This window comes from Pelobates fuscus, chromosome 5 (assembly GCF_036172605.1).
Source record: "Pelobates fuscus isolate aPelFus1 chromosome 5, aPelFus1.pri, whole genome shotgun sequence".
In the NCBI taxonomy this organism is placed as follows: Eukaryota; Metazoa; Chordata; class Amphibia; order Anura; family Pelobatidae; genus Pelobates; species Pelobates fuscus.
Window position 1 is genome coordinate 233400517 of NC_086321.1, and position 26708 is coordinate 233427224.

A 26708-nucleotide genomic window follows, 5' to 3' on the forward strand; every position below is an offset into this window, starting at 1 on the left:
ATCCGGTCCTTCTCTTGGACCACTTGTGGACTTATGCATTATCAATCCAACTTTTTGATAGCAATAGTAGGCTGAGAGTTTATGAGAAAAGTATGTTAAAGGACTACTTCTACCAAAATCCAAGTGTTATTTCCAAGTATTATTTTTTTTGCTTTTGCTATGCTCATCCACACATCCCAAACTTAAAAAATAAATAAAGGAATAAATCTAACTCTCATCCCGATCAGTGTGTCCAAGTTTTCCCTGTCAGATCATTTAACGTCTCTCATCATTCCCCTTAGCCATATATAGCCTTTATATAAAACATATAAGACTAAAGTAATTTGGTCAAATGAATTGGGACAACCTGTATGTAGTGAAAAGCCATAAAGTCCCTGATTCAAATAGTTTGATTGCACCTGTTCATTTAACTCTGCTCTATGACAATTGTCTTGTCCTGGATTGCCTTGTATATGTTCCTGCTAAGCAAGCTCACTGTTTACATCAAGAGAGTGATCTAATCAATTCTTTTATCTCAGATCCAGTGATAAAATCACAATAAGAAACATTTCCAAATATACCAATTACCAATTTACTTATACAAATTATACACAATTAGGAGAAATCTCAATCAACGCATTGTCAAACTAATTTCAATAGCTGTAAAATTAAAAATGTATTGAACATTCGCAGAAATCTTGTGCTTAAAAATAAAGCAACACAAAGTGTAGATAAACGTTTAAGTGGTATATTATTATTTAATCAAACCGATTTTAAGACCCATTTATTACAGCTTAACATATTTACGGTGAGATTTATTGCTGTGGAACTTTGTGATACACTCATACAGAAAACATTCTAATCACCACTATAAGAAAGAAACATCAGTTCTTGACTGTCCATTCAAAGCAGATGTTTCCAGCATATAAAGCAGAGAAGATCTAATTTGCATTATAGAAAACCACACAAAATATGTTTGCTTTAATTAGAAGGTAGAAAAAATGAAGGAGCGTTTTTTCACATGATTTCATATATGTCTATTCAAATAAAATTATTTTTGCTTTTAATGAAAATGTCCCTTTTATGGCCGCTACTTTACAGAATCGATCTTGGTAGCAAAGGGCTGGGAGATGTATTTGCCAAGAAAGCTGGCAGTGCTAATTACTCTGCACTTCATTCTAAAGTGACATAGTGTGAGTGCACATAAATTTAAGATGCTTCAGAAATATTTTTCTGCATACAAGTTTGATGGATGAATTTCAAGCAATTACACAGCAAGTTCACTCTTTTTGCTTAATTGAAGCACTAATACGTTTCACAATGAGCTAATTTAAACCTATTAACAACTTTACTTAAGAAGCCAATAATTTGATGGGCAAAAGAACTGAATTAATCTTTTCCCAGTAGGACTACAGAGGTTAAGCTATGCTGGCACTGTCTTCCTGGAAATGTCTGTTCTATGAGGCTACTTTTTCAAGCAAAGTGAATTGCCGCTGTCCCATATTTTTTATTTTATTTTTAATATTTATTTATTGTTTTTTTATTCCATAAATTTCATATACAGGCAAAACAATTCAGGCATTAAACTCATATTAATTTTACAATATAGAAAATCTTTAGAATTTCTTTAACAAAGACATTCTTATTAATTATTTACGAATAGCCTAAAAAGACAAAAGACAAACCTTTCAAACATATTTGTCAACATAAAATATATTTACAAACACATACTATGCAGACCAGGAGTTTCTTAAAAGGGGTTTTCTAGTAAATAAATGTAAAATGTTTTCTTTTTCAATTAGCACAATACTATATATTTCCTAACCATCAATCATAATAATCTTGTGTTTTTTTTAGATTTTTGGGGACTGAAGTTTGGAAGATCCTTTTCCATACGGAATTGGAACTTTAACTGGTATAGATAGTGCTTTTTTTGAAAGGGGATACTAGATTTCCAATTTCTTTTTGCCGCAACAAAGCAATGAATTGTCAAACATCTGTTTTCTTTTTAAAGTGTATTCAAATTAATATGCAATAACACAGGCTCTGAACCCCACTTCACCTTTATCTTGGTTAGGGCCTCAAATTTATCAAATACTAATTTCTATAATTCTTTAACAATTGGGCATAGAAACAGAAACATAGAAACATAGAATGTGACGGCAGATAAGAACCATTCGGCCCATCTCGTCTGCCCAATTGTCTAAATACTTTCATTAGTCTCTGGCCTTATCTTATAGTTAGGATAGCCTTATGCCTATCCCACGCATGCTTAAACTCCTTTACTGTGTTAACCTCTACCACTTCCATTACCCTCTCAGTAAAGTAATACTTCCTGGTATTATTTTTAAACCTTTGTCCCTCTAATTTAAGACTATGTCCTCTTGTTGTGGTAGTTTTTCTTCTTGTAAATATAGTCTCCTCCTTTACTGTGTTGATTCCCTTCATGTATTTAAATGTTTCTATCATATCCCCCTGTCTCGTCTTTCCTCCAAGCTATACATGTTAAGATCCTTTAACCTTTCCTGGTAAGTTTTATCCTGCAATCCATGAACCAGATTAGTAGCCCTTCTCTGAACTCTCTCTAAGGTATCAATATCCTTCTGAAGATACGGTCTCCAGTACTGCGTACAATACTCCAAGTGAGGTCTCACCAGTGTTCTGTACAATGGCATGAGCACTTCCCTCTTTCTACTGCTAATACCTCTCCCTATACAACCAAGCATTCTGCTAGCATTTGCTGCTGCTCTGTTACATGTTCTGCCTACCTTTAAGTCATCACCCCTAAATCCCTTTCCTCAGCTGTTGAGGTTAGGACTGTATCAAATATTCTGTACTCTGCCCTTGGGTTTTTACGTCCAAGATGCATTATCTTGCACTTATCCACATTAAATGTCAGTTGCCACAACTCTGACCATTTTTCTAGTTTACCTAAATCATTAGCCATTTGGCTTATCCCTCCTGGAACATCAACCCTATTACATATCTTAGTATCATCAGCAAAAAGACATACCTTAAACACCAGATATGTAAAAATGTGTCTGCAGGATTTCCACATCCCCAACAATTTGGGATATAATTTGGGTACATTTTCGATAATCTAACAGGGACTAAATACCACTTATACATAATCTTACATTGACATTCAATCAGACCGAAACAATGTATATTGTTATATAATAATTGAAATGCGTTGCCCCATTCATATTCAGAGATCTGTAATCCTAGTTCGCTATTCCAGGTATTTAATATTTCTAATGGTTTCAAATTCATTAAAGCAATTAACTTATTGACCTTATAGGTAATTTTTCTAACATTCTCATGGGAAAACATTAATTCCATATCGTTACAACCAATCAATGTACTCTATAACAAAGTAAAAATTTAAACAACTCCTTATTTGAAACCTCATATTTTGATACTATATTTGGGAAGGGTTCAATTATCTTGTCGTATAATATCCGCTACAATAATAATGTTCTTATCGGGCCATTGTTTTAGAGATAAATCTACCATGTTGTCTTCTAAGGAGATTAATTGACTTGTTTTTATTATTTTTTTACTTAAGCCCATATTTTTCTTTATTTCATCCCATTCCTGGATTGTCTGTGCCAATATATAAGAATTATTAGCTATAGAATCAGTAACCACTTTTCCACTGTTACACCATAAAAATAATTCTAATCTTTCTGTGTTCACTGCCTCTGATTCAATCAAATACCACGGTTCCATTGACATTGAATCTACGTGTAATTTATATATATGGCCAATGATATTAGCATGGTATACATGTTTAATAATCGGAAATTTAGACCTCCTTTATGGAATTTTACCCTTCCAAATATATGATACAAAACTGGCTTGGATCATGTCCAACCCACTTTTGGGAATCTTTAGTGGAACCATTATAAATAAGTATGACCATTTTGGTATAAATATATGCATTAATGGTATTGATTCTTCCAAGCCAGGATTATTCAATAGAACGCCATTCTTTCAAGGACTTATTAGTATATTTTAACAGTTTTTAAACATTTGCTTCTATTGTTCTTTCTATTTTTGCTGTAATTATTATACCTAGATAATTTAAAAATTTCTTCTTCCATATGAAATAAAATTGTTTGTTTAGATCACTAATAGTTGCGTTATCTATATTAATAGTTAATGCAGTAGTTAATGATATATTTAATTTATAGTTTGATAGATAACTAAAATGTTTGATTTCTTGCATTAAACATGGAAAGACCTTGTGGGTGATGCAACTGAGATCAGGATGTCATCAGCATATAGAGATATGTTAACTTCCTCTTTTTTAGTACTAAAACCTTTTATCCCATTTTTCTCTCTGATCTTAATTGCTAATGGTTTGACTGATAAAATATAAAGCAACGAAGACAGGGGACAACCCTGTCTCGTCCCATTCCATAGATCAAACCATCCTGCACTATATTGGCACCTATTGTCCTAGCAGAGGGGTTGGACTACAGAGCCATAAGAGCACCGTGAATCCATCCTTCTAAACCAAAAGATCTTAACACATTCTCTAAATAACCACAACTGACCTTGTCAAAAGCCTTTTCGGCATCTAAAGACAGGGCCAGGAGGGGACTACCATTTGTGTTAGATTGATCTAGTATGTTCAAGATTCTTCTGGTACAATAACTGGAAAATCTGCCGGGTACAAAACCTATTTGATCCAAATGAATATTTTTTTAAATAATAGATTTCATTCGTTCAGCTGTTATAGAAGCATAGATTTTTATATTAATATTTATTAATGATATTGGTCTATAATTGATCACATCAGTTGGGTTTTTATTAGGTTTCAGTATTGGCAGAAGGTTCGCTTGTTTTAACTCTTTAGGTGTTTTTAAATTTATAGCTATTTCATTATACAAGACAATCAGATGGTAAATAAGTTCTGTTTTAAACTTTTATAAAAAAAGATTACTAAATCCATCCGGGCCTGGTGTTTTATATGAATCTAGATTATCAATTTCTGTCTCAACCTCATTAATAGTAAAGTGGGCGTTCAATTTTTGTAAATCTAATTTTGTTATTTTAGTAATATTTATTTTCATAAGATATTCTTTAATATTTTCCTTATTGGGAGAAATCCCCAGATTATATAATTGACTATAAAATTTGTTACATTTCTGCCTTATTTTCTCAGGCATGGAATAGATTCCACATTCATCTATTAATTTATCTATCCTGTTCTTAGATTTATATTTCGGTAATTTTTTGGTTACATTTTTACTAGCTCTGTTTACTGAATAGTAATTAATCTCAATTTATTTAAGGTAGTATTAATTTGTTCCTCTGTTTTTAAATTTATTTTATTTTGAAGTTCAATCAACAATATTTTATTATTATTTGTGGGTTGCTGTTTATTTTAAAAACTGTATGTATAAATCTGATAAATCTTTGCTGTTATTCCTTCTATGGATTTTTCAAATTTTTATTAAATAACCTCTCATGACCGCCTTATAAGTACACCAGATTGTTCCCTCAGCTAGATCAGGAGTAGAATTTTCTTCATAGAAATGTTTTGATGATTTAAAAAGTTCTTCTTTATTTTTTATTATCTTCATTATTTCGTCATCTAAACTCCAAGCAGACCTACCCTAAGGTGTCAATTTTACAAGCTGTGAAACAAAGCTGTGGTCTGACCATATGTGGTCTTGATTTGAATTTTATGAATATTACGGATAGTATTAGCCTTTACAAAACACATGTCTATTCTGGAGTATAAACTATGTTCTTTAGAAAGGTGAATATAATCTCTTCCTTCTGGGTTCTCGGAGCATGATATAGTTTGTATCTTTTACATATGTTATTTAATTTCATTGATTGATTAATGACATATTTCTTAGACTTTAAGAGTATTTGAGACGTTTTATCAATGTTTTGGTCATAAACACAATTAAAATCCCCAGCTATAATTAATGTACCTTTTTCAATTTTTTGAACTCTTGACATTAATATTGCAAACAAGGCCATAGGATTACCATTGGGCAAGTATAAATTAACTAAAGTATATACATTATTATAAATCTTGGAAACTACTTTCAAAAATCTGGCTTCTAGATCAGCATCTTGATATAAGATTTCAATATTTAGGTCATCCGCAAATACAATTGCTACACCTCTTTTATATTGTTTTCCAATGAGGTTTGCAGGATAGTTGGGAATTTTTTTCCACCCCATATTTGGATATCCAATTCTTTCCAATGGGTTTCTTGAATGAATCCTATGTGGATTTTTTCAGAATAAAAATAATTATATATCACCCGTCTTTTTGTTTGGGTATTTAATCCATGCACTTTAACAGAGATTAATTTAAGCATTTGAAAAAAAAATCAAATAATACATAATAATCTTTACCCGATTTTGATCTCCTGGACTGCTTACAAAAAGACAAAACATTTAAACATCTTACAAAGAATGAAGAACTATCTGTTAATTCTTCACGTACATAAAATATGTAACATTTGGGAGAAAAAATGGCCCTCCTAAATCTAGAGCTCATAAGAGCCACTTGAAACTATGTGGGTAGTCCACACAAGGTGGGTTAGATTAAAGGGAGAGGGGAATATGAAATTTGGAGCACAACATATAAATATATATATATATATATATATATTTATATATATATATATATATATATTGTATATACATATAAGAATCCAATTATAATTTGCTTTACTAGTTCTTTATCCTTTTGAGATAAGAATTCTAATTATGTCTGCAATTGCATCTCAAAATAGTATTTTTTGTTCAATGTTATTCCAAACAAATGTTATATATGTGCATATATTGTCTGTAGACTGTATTAACACATCATCACAGTTTTGTATTTGTGAATAGCTCTGTTTGCTTTTGTTATACTGGATGTGTATGTGATTACAGATGGAAAGACTTTATATGTGTGTAAAGTTATCTACCAGCTAAATCGCTGTGATTATGCCCAAACTACAAGAAACTGTATGACCTTTTAAACAATTAACTGGCATCTGAGCTGATTAGAGCTGATTACAGAACTGAGCCTAATCTGTTTGTAGCTGCAAATCTTACTTATTTATATTCTCTATGCATTTGGTGAAGATTGAGAAACATTTATTTTTTCCTCCTTGTTAACTCAATGGCCATGTTATTTTATGTGCTCTTATCTTCCCTGATAAATCATGCAGCTAGAAAGTTTAGAAGATAAACATGCTCCATGTTGATACCTCCTGCACAAAGTAGAACTGCTTATATCTCTGCAACTGACGGAAAACATCAGAGTTTATTATACACTTGTATGAAGCCTTCTGGTAAATCTACTGGGTCTCCAACCAATTAGTAACAGCAAGATCTCTGGATTTTACTTTGTTTTATGTTTATCGGGTGTCCTCAAAGTATTTTCACTGTATGCATTATTACATAGGAAACAAACATTTTAATCTTTATAAAAATGTCAGGTTTGACATTTACATCATGATAGATGACTGGTTAAAAACAAAACACACTGGTAGGAAGACTTCTGAGACCAGGGAAGCACTTTCACTGAGTCCCCATAGACTAAGATGAGAGGCACCTGATTTTTCAAACTGTAAAACAAGTAAAACAGGAAAAACATTTTCACACTACAAAATATATATATATATATATATATATATATATATATATATATATATATATATATATATATATATATTGTTACAGTGGAACTCCTCTTTATTTTCAAAGAAACATACACAAACCCTTCTGTATCTTCAAATACATACTAGGTTTGAGATAACCTTTTTCTTTGGAGATCTGGTGGTCATTTTCCATTACCATTTGGAGATACAGAGTTCTCATAAAGTTTAATCTTTTGCAGCATCTGATGTATTATGGGTTATTCCACAACTGTGGGCAATGTTGGAGCTCTGCATGAAGACTCCTCAAGATATAAGTGTCAACCAGATGGACAGCATTTAAAAATGACATTCACATAAATGCGTGGAGCCCTCTAGTCTGTGAAGCAGGGAGGTCCATGCACAGAGAGGTGTTCAAGAATTTTCACATGAAAACAAACATGACTATAATTATATAAGTAAACTGCTCTTTACAGAAATGATTACATTTGCATATGTTATTTATGCATCAAGGAATTTGAGCTTATTGGTCTTGAAAGGCTTTACAAGCAGGCCCCCAGATTCAGAACACCAAAGAAAAATCTAGGGTGATGGTACTGGAATCCACAAGCTGGGGCATAATGGAAGTATGATATTGGCCAGCCCTATGTTCTAATATTTATTAGATAGAAGAATAAACCCCAGCTTTCTATATTAGTGATAATATGCATAGGATGTTTAAATTAATGTTTTTTTAAAATAAAAAAAGAACGGAATAAACCAGCAGGGCCCAAACTAATGATTATTGCACTATACGTTAGTATTTCATTTTAGAACAGTTTGAAAAAAATAAGAATTGTCTGTTATATTTCAGGATCTAAATAAAAAGTAAAGTGGTTGTTCAGGGATTATTTTATAAATACGTACTGCAAACCAGTTACTTCTTCTTGTATTTCATTAATTACTCCATTGTTGCAGTCATTTAAAAAAAAAAAAAAACAACAAGAAAAACCTTTCCTTTGTGTCTCTGTCACTCAGCTGAGCTTTTTTTTGTCTGAAGCCTGGCTCACCAGCAGAGATCACTTTATAGCGTAGACGGCAAAGTACTATTTTCACAGCAGGAATAACTGTGTTCATCTTCAAAAAAAGAGGCATTAATAAAATTGGACTGTAATAAACATGGTAATTCTGGTCAAAGGGTTACAGATTGGCAGAACTACCGTTTGCTTAAGTCACTTTTATACAATTATTTTACTATGAAGAAGAATGCAAATTTTATAATACCTGCATTCCCTGCCGTTTCAAACAATTATTTCTATTTTTCTCCATTCTCTTTAATCCTTTCTCTCTTTCTTGTGTGCAAACATGTGTGTATGTGTGTGTGGATAGTAGATGAATAACTTTAATTATTGACCCTATTGATTATTTAAATATATATTGAACTCTTACTAAGTATATGAATTGTATATGCAAGAGTAACTTACCTCCCAGATTCCATATACTTTCATCTATCTGTTATCATAACTTAAATATATGTTATTTTTATGTTTAAGGTATTTGGATGGTGTTTAACTGGTAAAAAAAAATTACAATTTTAGCAATGTAACCTTACTATCCACCTTTGTCTTTTATGGGATCTGTAATTTGACCTGCTATAATAATTAAACTGCTGTAAAATCCAATAGTCAAGGTTTAGATACTAAGTCACAATATCTTCTTTTTTATTGCGTTATTTGTATTAAAGTTTTAACATGAACAAAAAACTATAATATAGAACCAGAAAAATGCACAAGTCTTATTAAAATATGTGGGAAAGTATCCTGAGGTATAGAGGCAAATACTTATTAGGGGAATGCTTTATGAAAAATAAAACTATAGTGAAAAGCATGGCAGAGCAGCTTAAGCCTTAGTAAGGAAAACAGCTCAGACAGGTAAAATGGGAGTTGTTATTATTATGCTATTATTTATATTGCGCCAACAAATTTTGCAGCGCTTTACAGTGGGTGGACGAACAAACATGTAGTTGTAACCAGACAGGTTGGACACACAGGAACAGAGGGGTTGAGGGCCCTGCTCAATGAGCTTACATGCTAGAGGGAGTGGGGTAAAGTGACACAAAAGGTAAAGATAGTATTAGACTAATGACAGTTGCAAATAAGGAATCAGTCGGGAGCTATTAACAGTTTAATTGATAAGCTTTTATGAAGAAGTGTGTATTTAATGATTTTTTGAAGGAGTTGAGACTGGGTGAGCATCTAACGGAGGAGGGAAGTGAATTTCACAGGAACGGTGCAGCCCTCGAGAAGTCTTGAAGGCGAGCATCAGAGGTGGCAGTACAGACAGAAGATAGAGTCTTCAGCAGAGCATAAGGGCCTAGACGGGACATATTTGTGTATTAGGGAGGATAGATAGGTGGGAGCAACATTATGTAGAGATTTGAAAGCAAGAACCAGAATTTTAAATTGAGCCCTATATCTTACAGGAAGCCAATGTAGGGACTGACAGAAGGGTAAGGCGTGGGAGGTGCGGGTGGACAGGAAGATGAGCCTTGCCGCTGCATTCATTATGGACTATAATGGCGCAAGTTGGGAGCACATAAGACCACTGAGAAGTGGATTACAGTAGTCAAGGCAAGAAAGGACAGTGGAATGGACCAGCACCTTAGTCGCATCTGGCGTTAAGTAGGGTCGGATGCGTGCAATATTTTTGAGATGGAAGTGGCAGGATTTGGCGATAAACTGAACTTGAGGCGTGAAGGAGAGGTTGGAGTCAAAGAGAACACCTAAGCAGTGAGCCTGTGTGGTGGAGCTGATGGTAGGACCATTGACTTGGAGGGAGACAGACACAGGATTAGCAACACTTGAGGGTGGAAAGACCAGAATTTCAGTTTTGTTCAAGTTGGTCAAGGAAGTTGGCAGCCATCCAGTTAGAAATAGCAGAGAGGCAGTCAGAGACACTAGTCAAGAGGGACAGGAGAGATCAAGAGAGGACAGATAGATTTGCATGTTATCCGCATGGAAATTATATTGGAAGCCAAAGAAGCTAAAGTGTTTACCAAGGGAGGCAGTATAGATAGAGAACAGTAGGGGACCAAGGACTGGACCTTGGGGGACACCAACACAGAGGAGTTGAGGAGAAGAAGCAGAACTAGAGAAAGAAACACTGAAAGAGCGCTGGTAGAGGTAGGAGGAGCACCAGGAGAGAGCAATATCTTGTAGACCAATATTGCGGAAGATGAGAAGAAGCTGTTGATACTCAACAGTGTCAAAAGAAAGGTCAAGGAGAATTAGGATAGAGTAGTGACCACGAGATTTTGCAAAGAGAAGATGAATGGATACTTTGGTCACAGCTGTTTTCAACAGAGTGATGAGCGCGGAATCAAGACTGAAGCAGGTCTAGCAGAGAGTTGGAATCGAGGAGGTCTGTCAATCTCGCATACACAACTCTTTCAAGGATCTTGGATGCAAAAAGCAGTAGCGATATAGGACTGTAGTTGGACAGGGAATTAGGGTCAAGGTTGGGCTTCTTCAGAATTGGGGTTACAGTTGCATGTTTGAAGGGCAATGGAAATGTGCCAGAGGAGAGAGAGAGATTTAGAATTTTAGTGGGTAGAGAAAGAGAAGAAGACAGAGTACGGATGAGATGCAAGGAAATTGGATCTAGGAAGCAGGTGGTGGGGCGGGGGCGGGAGGACTGGAGCAGAGCAGAAACCAGCGGGTGCGAATGAACATAGAACAGCAGAGGGAGTGAGGTTAGGGGAAGTATTGTAAGGGGAAGAATAAAGATGAGAGATCTCTTCCCTGATTGTAGAAATTTTGTCAGTGGAGTTGCAAAGTCTGAGGCGGTCAAGTTGTAGGTGGAGGAGGAACAATAGAGCGAAGAAGAGAGTTAAATTTGTGAAATAGTCATTTGGGTTTGCTGGAGAGTGTGGTTATGAGGGTACTGATGTGATTTACTTTTGCAGAGGAAAGAGCAAAGCTGTATGAGTGCAGCATATTATCCATACATATGGATAATATAAATTTTTAAATGTGATTGTGTATTTTTTAACAGTTTCAGTTATATTACAGAGTCAGTCTGAGTGCTTTTGGTTTATAGGTCATGCTCATGCAGTCTCACTGTTTAACTCTCTACTGTTTAGGAATGAAATGACTTTAGTTTTAAAGCCCTAGTCATAGCTTCCCTGTCAATCACAAAGCCTCTCTCACTTTCAGAATCAATATCACTTTTTACTTTAGGACTTGCAGTTGGGGGTTATTTTTATCTCCTTGCTCAGAGATTTCAGAGCCCTTTTAATGCCCTTTTAATGTAGTGTTTAACATTGCCATTACCAACAGAACCCTGTGTGAGATAAGATGAGGATTAGACTTGGAAACCTTTGTAGCACAACATTTTCATGTATGGTTCTGTATATTCCACAGGTGTTTGGGGGTATGTTCACTGAACTGTTACTCTGCTTCTATAGTAAGTTTTTTTTATATTGTGGCCTCTATATCCACATTACGTTCTATGAGCTGCAATTGATTAGTGGCTGCCCAGCACAAGTTCTGAGCGAAAAAGGGGACAGATAAGCCTAGCTGGAAAAGCAAGTTCAAATGTATCAAAAATGTATAATCTAGACATTTCCTTAATTATTGGACCTGATCATCAGGCCTTTTCAACCAAACTTTTTACTTACTGTAAAAGGTGTTGGTGATAAACTCTTATTCAGTTATTCAATTTGATGTAATACATTAAAAGTATTCGCGATATACCATAATATCTATGCCTCAGCTGCACTCAAACCATTAATCTAAACAGAGACACATGCATTTTTACCCAGTAGTGGCTGGCTAACAACATAACAACCAATTCATATATTTAGCAACATTGTGCAGAAGGTATAGCTAAAATTGTATGATCTTCAAAATGATACACCGCTTTTAGAGCACAACTAACTAAACTAATCCGGTGTTATTGCAGAAGACAAAATATGCAAATGTGTCTCTTTCTCTGCTATTTGTCTACGCTCACTTACAGGAACAATCTGATTCCTTTTTAAAGAATGGTTAGATGACCTGAGAGATGGTAATATGATAGTAGATGGTAGATTATACACATTTACATAATAAACCTCTGCAAAGCAATATGTAAAAGCTGTATCACAATATGCCCATTTAAAGATGTTTTGGACTGCATAGGCAAAGCTGAAATCTAGATAGTTTAAAATGATCAAACTTATATAAAAAAAAAAAATGTATATGTAACGTGCTCCAAACGTGTATGCCCAACTTAAAACACAAACCCTTTTTAAATGAAAACTACTATTATGTCTTCTAAGTGGAAAATGTAATCATGGTCATCAGTGGCAGCCTGTCCTGCCATAAAAAAAAAAAATATAAAAATATATTTAGTTAAATGTGATCATAACATATTCTCAAAAAATGACTTGGATCTTCTACAATAGTTAATACTCTTATTAGATCAGCTAGATTTGATATATTTTTTTTACTATCATAGTGACTTTATGCATATGTCAACTGTGTACTAAATCAGAACAAAATGAGACAATGAGTATGGTAACACATGTACATGTCAATAATTTTCTTATTTTTTATTCCATGGAAACTGTTAATTGTTTTTTATTGGTAGTTTTATTTATATTTTATATTGTGGCAGATACACTTGTTATTTACATATTAATTGCATCAAAAATAGTTTTTCAAATGTTGACTTACCCCGTAAAACTACGAGCTTGGTGGTCGCACTAACTTCTCCAACACTGTTGGAGGCAACACATTCATATATAGCCTCATCTCTTGGTGTACGTAATGGTTGTATTCTAAGTACAGAACCTGATCCATCATCAAATTCTATTACCTGTGGAAAGATAGCAAAGCTGTCACAGGTGTTGTTGTCACTGATCATTCCTATGATAAAACTAGTTTTTTTTAAGCGGTAAATCTTCAAAAAATGCAGGTACTTTTTACACTTACCTCTATTGTCATCGAAAATGCATGTAGTGTAATAGATTACATTTTTGCATATACATTGCCTAGATTAGTGTGTATACAGTATATGTCATTCTAATTTTAAAGCCTGGCAATGGGCTTTTAGAAAAAAAAAATTAAACCATAAAATAAGAGGTTTTCTGATACGTTAAAGTAAAATATGTTTTACATAATATTAATTGAATATTACTGAACCCTCTAGTTAGTATTTAAGGACTGGAGAACATGGTTCACTAAATCTATTTCTCCATGTGTTCAAATTTCTATAAAAATTGAATGTATTGACATTGTACTTTTTGTACAGTGGTGGCAAATGGGTTAACACTTTGATTCCTACAATATTTTGATCCATGCCCCTCATGGTGGCATGGTGTAATATGCAGTTTACTCAGATGCATTCAATTAATGCATATGACCCTGCATTAATGCAACAAGGAGAATGTTGCATTACTAGGTTGCATAATGCACACCTGAGTAGTTTTTAGGAAGCCTTACTGTTACTAGTAGTCTCAAGGAATTTTAACAGCAGGTATCTATTTTTTGGACCATTTGCTCCAGATCTGAAGTGCAAAAATTGCAAAGGGATACTTTTGGCTCCCAAAGCTGTGACTTGTGGCTTTCTTTTTGTTTTTAATCACAGACAATAAATTATGAAAATACATCCAGACAATTCACCTGACCTCTTTTGCTGAGTATCCCTTTAAGGCCATGCTGTTGAAATGATATTTGACCTATACCATAATGATTGTGTTTCAAGTTATCATGAAAACTGCTAATTTTGTGTGTGTATGTATATAAAGCCGTATACTACAGGTGTTTAAATTCACTGAAAAAAAAACAGATATCACATTCTTAGTTGAAGAATCTTTGGCAGCATTTAAAACATCAAGTCTTGTGGGGTATAATACGACAAATGTTGCACACCTGGATTTTGATAGATTTTGACATTCATCTTTGCAGATCCTCTCAAGCGTTGTCAGGTAGGATGGGGACCTTTGGTGGAATGCCATTTTTGGGTCTTTACACAGAAATTCAATTGGGTTTGTGTCTGGGCTTGTGCTGTATAGTGGGTGCTAGGACCATACCGAGAGTGCTTTAGCAGTGCTCTCTGCATGTTCATGTATAGACCATGCAGAGAGCTCTGCTTATCTGGGCATTCCCCTGATACTTTGACACAGTCCTGTCTCTGAATTCTACAGGCAGTTCCTATGACCGCAACGTTAGTATTTGCTCTAAAATGCATTTACAACTGTGGAACCTAATATAGGAAGGTGTGTGCCTTTCCAATTCATGCCCAATGAATTGAATTTGCCACAGGTGGTCTCTAATCCAAGTGTTGGAATTCCTGGTTGTGATTTTGTTACCAATTCACTGTTAGCCCAGAGTCCCCATGAATATTGGAACTAACAGAACTAACAATGTTAATTAAATAATATGTGACAGTGATATTTGGAGGTAACGGTTGTTCGCTCATACTGCATGTGCATGGTTAATACTACATTGTGTGAGGTTAATACAGCATGTGTTCAATTAATAAATACGTTGGGATTTACATTTGACCATTCGGCATTATAAAGGTTTGCGTCTTGGGTTAAGACTCCTCCTCTTTTGTCACCTTGTAACGCCTATATTAACAGTTTTTATACAACAGACTCATTAATTTGTCAATGATGATCTATCCAGTGATTAAGTACTATGCCAAGTAAATGATTATGCAACACAGTAAGCAAAAAACAATAGCAACATGCAGGGAGTGGATAGCTGACATGTCAATATGAGGCTTTGGGTTTATTCACTATACAGTGATCTGTGGTAAATTGAAAACTGAGGTTGACAATATAGCTGTTTGTGAGCATGATTCAATTCACTTATATTCCTAACTATAATTCATTACATTCCTTAATATATTAATCGCAGATTGGCCTAAATGAAGCACATTCTTTTTTTCAGTAACCACATAGCACTTTTGAGTCATTGAAGGAATACTCCACAAAAAAATAATGATAATAATTAAAATCACTGTTTAGAAGATACACGCCCAATGAATACATGCATGCCTTTCCATGTATATATTTATTGGGGGTATATCTTAAAACAGTCTGCAAAAGCAGCAGTTCTTATGAAAAGAGTGCCTGTCACTTCCGTTAGCTCAAGGAAGCTAATGGAAGCAGGGAGAAACCCCCATGGCTGTTTGATTGACAGCCAGGAGGGTGTTTCATTAATTATTTCTAAATTGCCACGATTTCAGCAGGGAATTTTAAATGTTAGGCCAGAATAGCCGTATTGTAAAAAAATCATAAAGTCATTTTTTTCAACAGCTCAGCTATTTAGGTCTAAATTTTTAATTTCCCAGTGAATACCATGCGGTTCACAATTTAGTGAATAACGCTGATTGAATTGTGGTTGAAAGATAAATGAGATGCAAAATAAGGCCATCAATAGCCAAGATTATAAAATTGTCAAAGTTGGATATTTTCCTAAACCTACCACTAATCACTGTTTGGTGATTTAACCTCTTCAGTTGATTTTAACTTGCAAATATTCTGAAAAGTGAATATTTCCATGTGCTATTCATATAGTTTTGATATAGGAAAGCCGACAAGAACACATTTTATATACTGATTGTATGAAATAAAAAATTATTAGTTTCACTAAGTCACAGGGATGTTTTCTGAATTTGCCAATAATACCATCAGTAACAGCATTTCCTCAATGGAAAAGCACAGGATGCCCATTAAAGCTACAGCTGCCAGCAGCCTTTGCCATTATCAGTTAAACTAACATTAAAGAGTTGGGGGTCCCTACAGACACATTTTACATAACATTTTTAATGGTCCCTTATTCTATTTAAATTACTCATCACATTCCTAAACCTTGATAAATGGTGGATATGAGAGGAAGTGCTGCACTGTCCCATTAACCCCTTAAGGACCAAACTTCTGGAATAAAAGGGAATTATGACATGTCACACATGTCATGTGTCCTTAAGGGGTTAACTTAATATTAACTTCCCTAAGGGTTCCTGGGATCTCTTCCTGATTTTTATAAAACCCCCAATACCCACTCACAGGATGGGGGATGAGTGACAGATTACACCTCTGATAATTGGGGATCTGAGAGCTATGTTATGCTCCTCTGCAGCAAGTTTTTTAGGTTCCAAATGTTTTGTGAGGGTTATGGCTTGGACAAACAATGCAGTCTAGTGTTCTTCACACTAGACTGATACTAAAATTCTTGAGAGAAAGAATTACATTAGTCAAGTTTCATCCTATTTTGGGTTTTTTTAGGACCGTTTTCTGCAAGTTAGTACTCACAATGTAAGTTTGAATTAGCCCATATCAAATGGGGCAAAACAACCATCTGGGTTTTGGCTTTTTGTGGGGCTGAAGACAATTAAAGAAGCAAGAAGACATCTTACGGTAAGTCTAAAATTTATTTTCATCAGAATAATTGAGGACTAAAAGTGGTAAACGTAGTAAGTACCAAAAGCGAAAATGTTGGGAAATCGCAAAAAAAACTTTTTTTCTCACATACAACTAATGACCTCTTTCACGCTGTTTTGAACTACTTAGAGGACTACCAGGCACTTTTCACATTTACCACATTATAAAGCATTGCTCATTTGACACTTAAACGTGGAAAACGGTGTTTGAATTTTTGTTGGCACTTACATTGTTTAACACTTTTAGTCTTTAATTCCCCTTGCACATAAGCTACCCCCTTTTATTATTATATTAAAAGGCCTACGGGTAGGATTAGGGGGACATTGGTTCCCCATATTTATCATGAAATGAAAGACATTTGCTATAAATGCAGTTTGCAAAGAGCAATAGAATGCATTAAGTTCCAATATATTTTAAAATCAGTGCTTAGTACATATTCAGAATCCTATATTTTGCATGGGGTTCGGATGCAAAAAACACTGAATTTTAAACCAAACACCAAACTCTTCCAACCAAAAGGCACAGATTTGGTTGGATTAACTGAATGTTAACTGGAATTGGTGTTAAAATGAAAATTGCAATTCCGGATGAATTCGACCATTGTCACCAAAGTTTGGCCATTTTGACAAAATCTAGTGTTTAGTGTCAATCTTTGGCATAATTAGTAAAATGTTTCCTGTTGATGCATTTTTGTGGGGCTGTTTTACTCTCTGTGCATGAATTATAAGAGTTTAGTAAAAGTGAATGAAGTTGAATTGTAACATTATATATATTTTATCAATCTGGATTCCTCAGTCTTTAAAAGCACAGAATTTCCACATTGTGAAATACATTTTCCTAAACATTTTCTGCCCTTGGTGAGATTTTGTACAGTTAAAATGTGTTCAGTTTGCTTTTGTTTATGTTTTAGAATCAAATTTTTGTTAATTATTATTTTTTTTTTAAAATAATGATTCAAATGAGCCTCATATTATGAAGCCGAAATAAATAGAATGCAGACACACAGCTCCATGCATGTGTAATCTTTGTCGGAGGAACAGAACAATGGACCTAATACCTCAAATCTCTGATTGCTGACTTTCTTCCCCTTTTTATTCCAAACAATTTTGGGTCTTGGATCTCCAGTAGCTTGGCAGATAAAAGATGCTACTCCGCCTGAAACACCTGTTTGATCAACGGGGCTTCTTGTAAATCTTGGTGGGGCTGCAAATAAGATCACAAACAAAAACAGAATATGTCAATAAAATAGTATCAGCAAAGTCCAAAAATTTTTAACTTTTAAGAATAATGACATAATTTAATGGTAAACATAAACTGCATCACAAACCAATGAATTTTAAAGCAATAGGCAACATCATACCTCCCATGTGTTAAAGGCACATATTTTGGACTTAAACCCACCTATCCCTCTATTCAGTCCTAATATCGTTGAGGTTTAAAAGGGGTGACTAGCACCATAGCCATCTTGGGGTTATGGGGTAAGTGGGCTACAAGACCAGTCTCCTGGTTCTAGGTAAAAACAGATATTCAGTGGGGTTTTTAAAGCACCCACAGGCTAGCCCCGGCCTACTGGATTGTTAATTATAGCTACTTCCACATTAGGGACATTAATTACTTCCATATTTGGATGTAGCTATAAGCATAATCTATCATAATATGGTTAATGTCTTTATACTGGATAGCAGTTGGTGCATTCTACCAATTAGTTGATAAGATTTATTAAGGACTGGTTCCGTACATATTTTTAGTAACATAGGATGTTTGATATTGGCTGTAAATCTGCAAATATTTTGTAAATTACTAACAGATGTAACCAGCTATGAATATGTGTGCGCCACGTTGCAGGGACTTTTCCTCACTAACATGATCAGGTAACCAAATATCTCTCAGAAATCAGACACAATTTAGCGTATGCAACATCTGCCCCGGGATAGAACATTGTAGTCTAAAGGATGTACAGTGTGACAGCTCTGCATGCTATCTCCTGTTACCTCTTTTAGAAACGGAAAGTGAGCTGCTATGAACCTATTATCGGAACTGGTACTTTGCACATTCAGACATCTGTACTTTTAAGGAATCTAAGTGAGCTGATTACTAGCACATGTAACTGAAATGAGTGGCTTGCTGCACATTACAAATTGAGCATTTTTTTCCTACTTGCTCTTAGCAGCTTTTTCAACATTCCGTTACTTTACAATCTCAATGCGATTCAGCCGCCAAAAGTAAACCAATATTTTTCAGAAGGATCTGTATCTGTCAATTTATTTGATTTCTGTGCATCAATGCTCCCCATTCCTCTGACAAAGTAAAACATTGTAATTTCAGCTGTGTTTATATTTTGCCAGACAAATTTTGAATTTTGGCATGATTGTGCACACATGATGACACTGAACGTGGCTAATGCTTCTTACATTAAGCAATGGATTCAGTACTTCCCCTAAAGAAGCATTGGGGTGGTTGGTTGGACAAAGTGATGATCTCTCAAAGTGGGAACATTTGGTGAGGAGGGTGTCTTGGCAAGGGAAGAATAAATGTGGTTTTTTTTTTTAAACACAGGATGGGCAGTAGTCTCTATCTACTAATGAACACATCTCACTGTAAAATAATATATTTATTTTTAACTTAGATGTTTCCTTAAGTACTATTTTTGCTACTTTGAAGTCGTACGCTTCAAGCAGAATTGGCTTATTCTGCTTATACAGTACTTTGTGGGTCATTTAAAAGACCCATTGAGATCCATATTATACATTTCTCAACAAAGGTAGCTAATAAATGACAACACAGCTCCCTGTTCTCTTTTAAAAGCTGTAAAATATGTCCAAAGTGAATTTTATTGCAGGGGCAATGAATGTCATAGAAATGCCATGAATGAATAATTCAGTCCCAAAAATAGAGCAGTTCAAAACAGTTTTAAGCAAATTTTCTCCAAACAGTCAATTATTATACAAAAAAAATAAAATAAACCTTGCAGTGGTTTGAAATTCCTTGCTAAACTTTAGGGTCTGAGTTGGTTAAAGCAAGGAAGGAATTCTAATTACAACTTGAATTTAGTTCAGAAAACTTTATAATTATGTAATGTAAACAAGCAAAAGATTGACAAAAATGTCTGCCCACTTAATCTTACTTACACCATTTCTTGCATCCGGGCCACAGCTGCTAGACTCTCTGGTGGCTAACACAATTACTGCTGTCACGACTGTACCTATTAACATAAGGGCATTCCTGTCTCTGAACTGGCAACTATTTATAACTTCCCCAGACACATTGTAGCATGCAATCCAACAAAAACGCAAAGGCACACTTCATTAAGCAGGGCCTGACATTAACGTGGGAACCTTCCAAAGAAGTGAATGGCACCAATGACGAAACCCGATTAGATGCTGATTGTGCAACCTGACATGTAATGACTGCGTTCCCATGTGCACAGAACAGTATAAGGCCTGAGTTAAATTCTGTTGGCTGTGCACCACCCATAAATGTAAGGTTCACAAATAAAATAGAACTGCCAGTTAAATGTAAACTTATCTTATGTATTATCTTAGCATGTTTCTGCAAAAGTCTAGTTTTTAAGACATTTCAAATTATAATTCTAGTTGCAATACTTATATAGTGCCAACATATTCTGTAGCGCTGTACAATAGGTTGAACAAGACAAATAATTCTAACAAAACATGTATGACATTCAGGAAGAGTAGGTGACGAGAAATCTGCCCAAACACTTTCCCACTCCCCGTCATCACATAATATTCACCAAAAAGAATGGCAAGCTTGAGAAGGGTTTGAGAATAGTTTGCCTACATATGTGTAAAATTCTGATTTCTAGGTGACAGGATTATGTTATCACAAACTTAAATTGAATTAATTCACTATATTTCCTAAAATTCTGTCAGTGATGATACCCAGCGGGAGAGGTTAGGGGGGTGGGGGAAGGTGAGCTGGACATTAAATGATATTGCTCCATTTAACTATGTATTGGTAATAAATGCTTTTTTTGCTTTTTATATATTATCCTGTTATTTGTAGTTTCATCATAAACACTAGTATTAATTGGTAGTTTGTATTATCAGTCCAATGTTCCCTCTGTATTCCTCAAATTATGAAACTAAATTAGTATGTTTTCTATTAAAAACAAAGTACTATGTTAACAATTAACTCTTAACAAATTTGCTTGGAAATTGGGAGCCAGCTAAAAAAGTTAGGAGCCAATTTATTGTTATTTTTTTTTTTTTTTTTTTTAACAAAGCATAATTTTCAGCAACAAAAATTCTTAAATGGACACTATAGTCACCAGCACCACTACAGCTTAATGTAGTGGCTCTGATGTCTATATCCTCCCCTTGCAGGGTTTTTAAATGTAAACAATGCCTTTTCAGAGAATTTTTACAGCTTGTCTCTGACAGGCATGTTTCACATTAGCTGTATAGCTCAGTTCTATAATCTAAGCAGTATTTATAATAGCCTACTAGGAGACAATTAATTAGCTGCTTGTTGGTAGAGTAACAAAGCTTGCATATCTCAGTACGTATAATAAATGTAATTCAGAGAATGGCTAAAGAACAATGAGAAATATTTAAGTACTATGTGGCATGAAATTCATGTATTTACTAAAATAAAAATGTTAATTCAGCTGGCTGATTAACTGAAATGACTTGCTAGGAGGATTAATTAACCTCTGCAGAATGTTTGTTAAAGATGCCTTTTACACGTGCCTTATGACAATCATACGTTAATGAGAATGTTTATTAGAAAACTAATTAAATTATTATTATTCAATTTAGAAAAAGAGATAAAAAAAAAACCAGAAAACATTGTATGAATAAATAAACAAGCTATTGCTACGATGTTTGTCTACCCTGAGGTGAAAAGGGGACAAGGGAATGCATTTGCCATGCCTACCAGTGATCCAAAGGACATTACAGCTTGAAATGAGTTAACCTTCAGCTTCAGCTATAGGAATCTTACCTAATTTAGAACCAGGGGTGGAATGTATGTGTAAGAACACACAGTGATCTAGGCTATGTGGTATTGCAGGTCACCTATGGCTAACAGATGCATAAAATCCAACAAATAGCCACCCACTGGAAAGTGTGGCCCAAGGCAAATGCCTTGTTAGCCCTGCGGTACATACAGTCCTGATTCTACCTGTTTTATTAATGTATGTTGGTTATTTTGCCTGTACATTATGTTGTGCAATTAGCTTTGGCTAGACTGTAAACATGCCTCCCGAGTCCCAACAGTCCCGATTTGGCCATGACATTCCAGATTATTTAGTCCAGTTACACTGTCCTTAGTTTTGATTTTTGAGGCACCAGGGAACTGTCCCCACCATTCATAGTGCATGTGCATACTTGATTCACTTGCATTATGTTCAGGGCTCTAAGTCCCTGCTGGGAGCCTTGGACCAATGCTCCCTGCAGGGTCTGATCTCAGTGGCGTGGACTTGCAAGACTGGTAGGCATCCTGGGTTGTATTTACTTCAGGCTCATCAGCCAGTAACGTGGAAGGACCCACCCCCTTTCTGGGTGCGTTCACCTCTTTTCACATCAATGTCCCACCTCCTTTACCTCACTTCCCACCAGTGTTCTGATTGGTAGACTGTTAGAATAAAGAAAGCAGGTAATAGGCGCTCACTAAAATAGTTAAAGTATACGGCAGCAGTGAACCAGCAGGACTTCCCAATACCTGCTAATAACCAAAAAGTGCAAAAACAGAGTGGTAAACCGCGCCACAGAGGAGTAAAAAATAGTAAATTATAAAAATGATAAATACATACATATAAGGTATTCCAACAGTATGGTAGTGGATATAAACCTTGAGGGAATACAAATATAAAACAAATAATAGTGCAATATGTCAACAATATGTCAACATTGACATATTGCACTATTATTTGTTTTATATTTGTATTCCCTCAAGGTTTATATCCACCACCATACTGTTGGAATACCTTATATGTATGTATTTATCATTTTTATAATTTACTATTTTCTACTCCTCTGTGGCGCGGTTTACCACTCTGTTTTTGCACTTTTTTGTTATTAGACTGTTAGAATGGCAGGTCAGTGTAAGGAATAAGCTATAGACTATGAAGAATGTAATTTCTATAAAATAAAGTATATCATTCATTGATGGTATTAGCATGCAAACATATTTACTTTCCTTACCTTCCAATGTGAGCTATACTAATCAGTGGAAATGTGGGTATTTGTATACTTGTTTATGACTATCTTTAATTGTATATTAATTTAATCCTCAGTGCACTGTGTTATATTAGCAATTACTTATTCTATTAGCAATTATTTATCCAATCATTTTTATTAGTACATTTGTTTTAATTTTTTTTTTTTAAAAACATGTACCCAGGGAGCTGTTTAATGTTTCAGACACTTTAAAACAGAAATTTTATTTTAATAATATAAATTAATTAACATGATATCACTAAAAAATATTTGGATGGATAGATAAATGAATAGACAGTCAGATGGATGGGTGGACAACTGGAGACAGACAGCAGACAGATCAAACAATAGAAACTGTGGGAAATTACTTATGAATGCATTAGATAAAGAGCCGAGATAGTTTCAGGTTCTGTATTTTGTTTGTGCTGAGTAGACAAACAATGGCTTTAGAGTCCCTGCATTGCTCAGTGCTGATGTACAGAGCCACACACAAGCTTATTTGGTTGCAGATTATGCAAAACTCATTACAGGAGACGTATAACCGTGCCGTGCATTCTAATGTAACCAGCACAGCAGTGGGCATTTGTTCTTGTTTTTTCATGGGTTTCCAATCTCCAGCTTATGCCATTAGGAAGCAAACTATCTTCCCAAATATGAGTTATATTTTATCTTGATAATCAAGATAAAAGTCATGCAAGGATTTTTTTTTTTTTGTAGGTTTTCCACTTCTAAATTTATACTGACAAACACATAATGCAAGGGGATATTTCAAAAGTATTATAATATGAGATTGATTCTTAACAGCATATATCAATTAACATTGGGGAATACAAATATATTGTGAAAAGTGTCTGCTATCAAACTATACATATAGAAAATTAATTTATTAATCTGTTAAATATTGGGCTGTTTTGTTTTTGTTTTTTGTAATTCTTCCAGGAGATAACAGACAGACTGATTTGAAGTTGATGGATTTTGCTTTTTCCCAGCTTGTGTCCACTTCTAGCTATGAAAAATTTAACTGCTTATTTTACCTTACATACAGACCTTATTCAAGCGGCTTAACAAGGATGCTTATAAAAGACCAGTGTCAAAGACACCGTTTGTAATCATAAAATGTAATGGAAAGTGAGCTGAATGCTGTAAATGTGACATTTGATGTTCTTAGCAGAGACTGTTTGTGTGTCTTGGACACTACCATTATTACGATCAATTAAATCTTTCATTTAAATTTTTTTTTTTTATATTTTTTCTGCATGTTAATGCTGGTTTTAATATGTTGGAAAGTCTTATTAAAATGTTTGCGAGAAACCTTGTTTGGAGGTTCAGTTATTTAGAACTCCAGCCTGCAGCTCTTCATCAAACGGAAATTAAAGGGACACTATAGGCAAACAGACCATTTTATCTCATTGAAGTGGTCTGGGTGCAGTGTTCCTGTCCCCTTAACCTTACAATGTGAAACATTGCAGTTTTGTTTTCACTGCAGGGTTAAGACTGCCTCTAGTGCCTGTCTACCAGATAGCCACTAGAGGCACTTCCTGCGGTATAACAGCTTTTGACTCCAAGAAACAATGCTGGATGTCCTCACGCTTTATGAGGACATCCAGCATCTTCAGAATCACAATAGGGAAGAATTGTGCATTAGGATTCCCTTCACAATGACGTCAGAGGAGTCGGAGATGGACACAGCACCAGAATAAGGTAAGTGATAAAATGTTTTTTAAACCGCTTTATTGCTATGGCAGGGGGTGAGGGGTGCAGGGGCAGAAAGGGAAGAGGGACATTATAGTGTATAGGAATACAGCTTTATATTCCTAACACTGTAGTGTTCCATTAACCTCAATAACATCTGGTCTCACATTCACATTTTCCATAATGAAACTCTAGCAAGATCACTGTATTAAGTTGACTTATTACTGCCTGTTTGCACATATTCACAATTGGTAGAATCCGGAAAATCGAAATACAACATTTACACATTCCTGTTCTTTTGGGGATGTAGCAAGCAGTATTTTCTTCAATAACCTGTGTGCTGTTATAAAGAACAATTCTGGGAAGATATGCTAAACCTAAGGTATTCAACATAACATTCTATTGGTTTCCATGGTGATTGCTCCAATTCTTTACAGAATTGCTGTTTCTAAATAAAAGCCATACTGTATGGACGTATGGCCACCTAAGAGAAAAGCGCTTTGTCGCAGTGATTCCAAGCCTCTCATTTTCCACATGTTTGTAATCTAGATAGGCTAAATCTACCTGAATGAAAATAGTGACTTGCTGGTTAATCCACTTCTAAGCCTTCATCTAGTAGCAAATGAAAAGCATAAAGCCTCTTGAGGCTAAAAGGTTTGTGACGTGTATGTCTGCATCTGTGAGGAACATTACCTAACTGTGTCATACCCACTCACTTCATGAGAGCAGATTCCGCCTCAAAGCCCTTCACTGTTCTTTTTTAAACTTTAATGAGTGCAGAAAGACTATGAATTATTTGGAATACGTCAGATGTAAAGCTAATTCTGAAACTATAAGGCAGATTCTGACGCTTTTTGCACATGCGATCTACTAAATAACAAATGGCAAAAATAAGTAAGAAGAAACATTGACTGGAACACTGAGACCGATTACAATTATTAAGGGATATATTTTCCAAAATATGGCTTTTGAAGATAAATTGGTTGGCAGACATAGCTTAATGCCGTCTGTACTTCATGAAGATTTGTTAACGGCACAGAATGAAAATGACTACCAACTTGAGCCACGCATTGCAGGATGCCTTACTTGTTGAAAGGCAAAAAGAGAAGTTATGTGCATGGCCTCACACATCCGTTTACGTCAACTAAATTAAAGGATACAGGGTTTCCGAGCTACAATTTATTAATCTAACACATGAATATATCTCTATTATGCAAATACCGTATTTACTCAAATCCAATGCGCCATTGAATCTAACGCGCACCTCAATTTTTGAAACCTGGGAGCTGAACAACGTTTTTGCTGGCAAATGTAATGTGCATTTATACTACTATACAACATTGTGCAACAATGACAAATTTATTGCCATATACCATAGTAACATTGATGGTATTTCAATTTTAGTGATACATAGTCAAGTCTATTCTTTCTTAAGCCCTCTTTTAGGAATTACATTTACTGTTTGATTCGTGAGTTTTAATTTGTAGGTTTGAATTCACCAGTTTTAATTTTCCAGAATGCAATTCGGCAGAAGATTTCAAATTTTGCCCCGAATGCGCGATCAAATCTAATTTTGGAAACTTTATTTTCAAAAACAGGTACACATGAAATTTTGAGTAAATATGGTACTTTGTTAATGAGAGGCCCTTTAATGAACTTGGGATGCAAAAATAGATAAGAAGTAATTTTAGCTAGGATGATCCCACCAATGCCATTCAATTTCAAAAACAGGATTATTTTTCACTAGTTTGCGTTATGTTACATTTCCCACACACTTGGCGAATGCCCTGGTTTAGCTAAATTGTTAATCATTTTATTTACATC

The 26708-nt window shown here is 34.8% G+C and overlaps 1 protein-coding gene across 15 annotated transcripts in view; it reads right to left on the reverse strand.

The window, feature by feature from the left end:
- Positions 1-26708, reverse strand: part of PTPRD (protein tyrosine phosphatase receptor type D) — a 1559142-nt gene that overhangs the window by 199413 nt on the left and 1333021 nt on the right. For all 15 annotated transcript variants that reach the window (XM_063455118.1, XM_063455128.1, XM_063455127.1 and 12 more), the window contains 2 exons: positions 18071-18216; positions 13298-13439 (listed from right to left, as the gene is read on the reverse strand). In XM_063455118.1, coding sequence (XP_063311188.1) covers positions 13298-13439; positions 18071-18216 — 288 coding nt within the window. The remainder of the gene's footprint in view (positions 1-13297; positions 13440-18070; positions 18217-26708) is intronic.